We start from the raw sequence: 4898 nt of genomic DNA on the forward strand, positions 1-4898 counted from the left end.
CACTTTTGGAGACTAGACAATTTTCCTAGGATCCAATCTAAACAGCGCTTGCAAGGAATCCAAAACCACTTTTCACGTTGACAAGCCAAAATTGCGAGAACTTATTGTTTCTCGTAGCTTTCTCACAAGTTTAATTTAATAAATTATTACAATACCGTTAATGAAACTGTTTTTTTTGCTGAATATTATATGTAGATAGAAGAGATTCAGCTCCGCTAGAAAAGGAGCCCGACTGAAATAAACCCAAGTTGACCCTTCAGAGCTAGCTAGATTGACATCGGACCCACTAGCTAGCTTCTTGCCTCGAGTGGCTCAACGAAAGAGAAGAGCTCAGCTCCCCCATGACCATGACCTGAGCAAAAATGGTCCCTCTCCGGCCCGGGTGAACGGACCAAATTAAAACCCAAACAAAGGCACCAACAACTGAAGAAGGCAGCCATAAAAAGGTGAGACACCTCCCAGCGTACAATCAATCAATCCTGCTGGCTGGGGTACCAATACCATACTGCCCCTGCTCCATTTGATGACCTGACCCTGACCCTGACCCTGACCCTACTATAATACAAGCGCAGCAGCCACTGAGTCCTGAGAGCGCGCAACAGCAGCTAAGCTAGCACTAGCAGGCGGCCGGGCAGGTCGGCATGGAGCCTCACATGGAGAGCGCGCTGCGGCAGGGCCTGTCGGAGGCGGAGCAGCGGGAGCTGGAGGGCGTGGTGCGCGCGCACCACACGTTCCCGGGGCGCGCGCCGGGGACGTGCACGTCGCTGGTGACGCAGCGCGTGGACGCGCCGCTGGCCGCCGTGTGGCCCATCGTGCGCGGCTTCGGCAGCCCGCAGCGGTACAAGCACTTCATCAAGTCGTGCGACCTCAAGGCCGGCGACGGCGCCACCGTGGGCAGCGTCCGCGAGGTCACCGTCGTCTCGGGCCTCCCGGCCTCCACCAGCACCGAGCGCCTCGAGATCCTCGACGACCACCGCCACATCCTCAGCTTCCGCGTCGTCGGCGGCGACCACCGCCTCCGCAACTACCGCTCCGTCACCTCCGTCACCGAGTTCCAGCCGGGCCCCTACTGCGTCGTCCTCGAGTCCTACGTCGTCGACGTCCCCGACGGCAACACCGAGGAGGACACGCGCATGTTCACCGACACCGTCGTCAAGCTCAACCTCCAGAAGCTCGCCGCCATCGCCACCTCTTCATCGGCCAATTAATTCCTCCTCCTCCCCCTCCGGTGCCGGTGGTGCCACGGATCATCGTCACTAGCTAGCGCGCGCTAATCCATTGCGTCCAAGGCATGCCCTGTTCGTTCCGTTGCTACTGCAAATTGCCTGCAATGGTGACGATGCTTCTTGCTTGCTTTTTCATCTCTCCATCCGTCCATCGTTTCTAGCTCTTTGGAACGAACAAGAAGCTAGCTAGCTAGCTAGAGAGAGAGAAAAAAAATGTTGTCCAACAGTTTGCTATAAACGACCTTTTCCTTTTATTTCATCGTAACTAATTCAGCCTTTCGGTATTGCAAATCTGCTGCGTCGGTGACATCGAAAGGGGTTGCAAGTTGGTGTTATTTTATATATATCCTGGTTTTCTTCTTCTTTGTAAATAAATATACACGTACGTCGTCTCTGCTGTTATCCTTATCCCTGCAGTGTCATAATACCGCGCGCGCCAGTCTATTTTGTGTTTTGTCAATCAAGTCCCGGTAGTTGGTACCCATACTTTTATGACATCTATTTCTTTGTTCGGTTCTTTTGTACTACTATACTCTTCTTCGATCAGGTTTCTTTGAGGAAAAAGAAAAAGGCAAAATAGATGGCGCGCGCGCACGCACACAGAGCGTGTTCATGTGCTTCAGCTGAGACTTTACCCTTTTTTTTTCTCATGTCAAGTATCCAAGAAAAATTGCTACGGGTACAAATGGCCAGGCCGGCACACGTCACGCTGGCGCTCACGGCATGTGTTGTTTCAACTTCTCTGGGCACAAGTTGTTACAAACTGTCAAACACTCAATTTTTCGACCAGCTTCTATAATATTTATTTTAGTCAAAACTGTCCAAAATCAATGTGAATATAGAATCGACCGAGTTATTACGATAGTAGAAAGCCGTCACTTTCTATATCATAAATCGTATGGACTCTTTTATCTTTCTCTACATGTAATCTTCACGATACTTAGATTTTCTTCACGACCAGATTCTTACCACATCCAGATTCTCAGAAAAGCTTATCGAAAAAGTTGAACCAAACAAGCACATGACTTGGTGTTGCAATGGACCCCAGGCGACCCAACGATTATCGTCGACCCCACGATTATCCAAGGTGCTTATGTGTGATATCCTGACCCTAGGAGATGGTGATATCCTGGTACCAGGCTTAATAGAATTAATAGAGTACTCATATAAACAAGGTGCATATTCTTTTTCGGAAGACTATATCGAATAAATCTCCAAGTTAAGCGTGTTTGGCTTAGAGCAATTTGGATGGGTGATCGACCGGGAAGTTTTCTCGGTTGCGCATGATTGAGGACAAAGTGTGCACAAAGACATGTGTTGGGTCTATGGGAACAATATATGATCCAAGAGAGCTGCCAGGAGTAAGTACCACCGGTTCAGAAGTGGACGGGGTGTTACATCATGGATGGAGGCAGCATACTCAACATCCTCTACTTAGCCGTGTATAACACCATGGGTCTCGGCCGAGACCGCTTCTGGCCGATGCGGGGCCATTTCATGGCGTCATGCCCGGAGGGCGAGTGACCCCTCTCGAACAGATCAACCTGCCAGTAACCTTCGGGACGCCAACCAAATTCAGGACTGAGACTCTAACATTCGAGGTAGTCGGTTTATAGGGGACCTATCATGCCATCCTCGGAAGGTCGTGCTACACAAGGTTCATGGTCGTCTCCAACTATACCTACCTAAAGCTCAAGATGCTGGGCTCAGTAGGAACCATCACCATGGGCACCACGACATAGCATGCGTACGAGTGCGAGGTCGAATGCTGCGACTTGGCCGAGGGAGCTGCCATTGCCAAGGAACTATGGGAGGTACTCCAAACCATCGACGAGTAGGCCCCGATGCAAAGAGGATGAGCACGATCCTCAAGTCAGCGGACGACGTAAAGGGAGTGCCAATGGACCCCGGGCAACCCAACGGGCAGATGGCGCACATCGGATCCATGCCCTCTCCTGAATAGGAGGGGCGAGCTCGTCGACTCCCTTAGCATGGAGAAGGACACCTTCACATGGAAACCTTCTGACATGAGGGGCATCCTTAGGGAAGCCACTGCTCTTTATGGTTCAATCCTGGATCCAAAGCTCGTGAAACAACGACTACGATGTTTCGACGAAGGAAAATAGAGCGCAATCGGGGAGGAGATTGGCAAACTCCTCGTGGTCGGGTTCATCAAGAAGGTACGCCGTCTAGAGTAGTTGGCCAACTCGATACTAGTCTAGAAGAAGAGCGGGAAGTGGAGGATGTTTGTTGGTCACATAGTCCTCGGCAAGGCATGTCTGAAGGATTCGCTTCCCCTCCCATGCATCAATTAGCTGCTTGGCTCCACCTTTGGCTGTGAGCTGCTGAGCTAGAGGATGAGAGAGGAAGGATGCTAACTTATGCCCAGAACATGGAGCAGATATGATGATTCCACCCTTGACAAGGCCTCGGCGTCCTAGACCATTTCTGCCTCCCTACCCTAGAACAGCTGCCCAGGGCTAAGAGACATCGAGGGCTAGAGATAGGGGAGACGACTAGCTTTCCAAAAACCTTTTTTTTGCATCCTTTGTCTTTCTAACAAGCATGGATGACAGTAATGTACCTCCTTTCTTTTTTGTCTACACAACTTACATGGGACCTCGAGAAAGCCAAAGGAAATGAAAATCGATCAAGCCACCTTTCAGAACATCCCTGCTCGAGAAACCAAGCGAACACCAAGGGGCTCCATCCTGGTAAGATCTCAAATTCATTCCATTCCTTTGGCAGGGACTGAAAAGCTCACGACAGTATTGCCGTTATTTCTAGAGTTCGAAAGGCCAGTCCGCGAAGGGCTCATGACCGCTCTAGCAAAAAACGGAGCGAGGGGTTGCCGGTGACAGGCACACTAGTGGTCAAGACCCTGATGCACGAAGTGTTAAGGGTGTCACCAGCTTATATTCGAGTCCTAGGAAGGTCTGACTTATGGTTTATCGCGAAGAGAGGTAGCGAGCCGCCGGATCTGGTCGGACGGAGTAGGTACTATATGAGTCGGTGCCTAGGAGTATGAGGACGATCCTGAGAGCACCTAGAGGGGGGTGAATAGGTGATCCTGTAAAAATCAACATTAAATAGCACAAACTTGGATTATGAAATGTTAGTGAAATCAAAATCAAGGTGCTATGCCTAGAGAGAAAGAGATGACTTTTTCACTTAATTTCTCTTCACAAAGTGAGTATTAAACTTAGAGCAATTTTCAAGTGAGTAGAAGAAGAGAGAATCGCACGAGAGTAACAACAGGTGACACAACGATTTTATCCCGTGGTTCGGCCGAGTAGAACACTTGCCTACTTCCACGTTGTGGCGTCCCAATGGACGAGGGTTGCACTCAACCCCTTTCAAGCGATCCAATGATCCACTTGAATACCACAATTTTCTTCCTTATAGTAGATGTTCCCTTTGTGAGAAATCTCCACAAGTTGGAATCTCTCACCCTTACAATATTGATTTCAATGAAAACCACAAGAGTAAGGAAGGGAAAGAACCTCACGCAAAAGCTAGAGTCGCAGCAACGACACACATACAAGTTAAGAGAAGAGCACACGAACACAGCGCAACAAGTTCACAACTCAACAAGTGCTCAAATCTCAATCACAATGATCCGGATGCGTGCTTGCGGGTTCTAGGCATCTTAGGATGTTCAATAGAGGTTTG

General features: G+C 49.6%; 1 protein-coding gene across 1 annotated transcript; it reads left to right on the forward strand.

Moving 5' to 3' along the window:
* Positions 1-495: 495 nt before the first annotated feature.
* LOC100383950 (Abscisic acid receptor PYL2) lies at positions 496-1586 on the forward strand. Its single transcript, NM_001176567.2, has one exon. The coding sequence runs from the start codon at positions 642-644 to the stop codon at positions 1206-1208; it is 567 nt and encodes a 188-aa protein (NP_001170038.1). The 5' UTR covers positions 496-641; the 3' UTR covers positions 1209-1586.
* Positions 1587-4898: the final 3312 nt, after the last annotated feature.

The sequence above is a fragment of the Zea mays genome, chromosome 5, assembly GCF_902167145.1.
Source record: "Zea mays cultivar B73 chromosome 5, Zm-B73-REFERENCE-NAM-5.0, whole genome shotgun sequence".
In the NCBI taxonomy this organism is placed as follows: domain Eukaryota; kingdom Viridiplantae; phylum Streptophyta; class Magnoliopsida; order Poales; family Poaceae; genus Zea; species Zea mays.

Bases quoted from the DNA above. Each gene is read 5' to 3' on its own strand.
- LOC100383950 (NM_001176567.2), top strand. From the start codon at position 642: ATGGAGCCTCACATGGAGAGCGCGCTGCGGCAGGGCCTGTCGGAGGCG.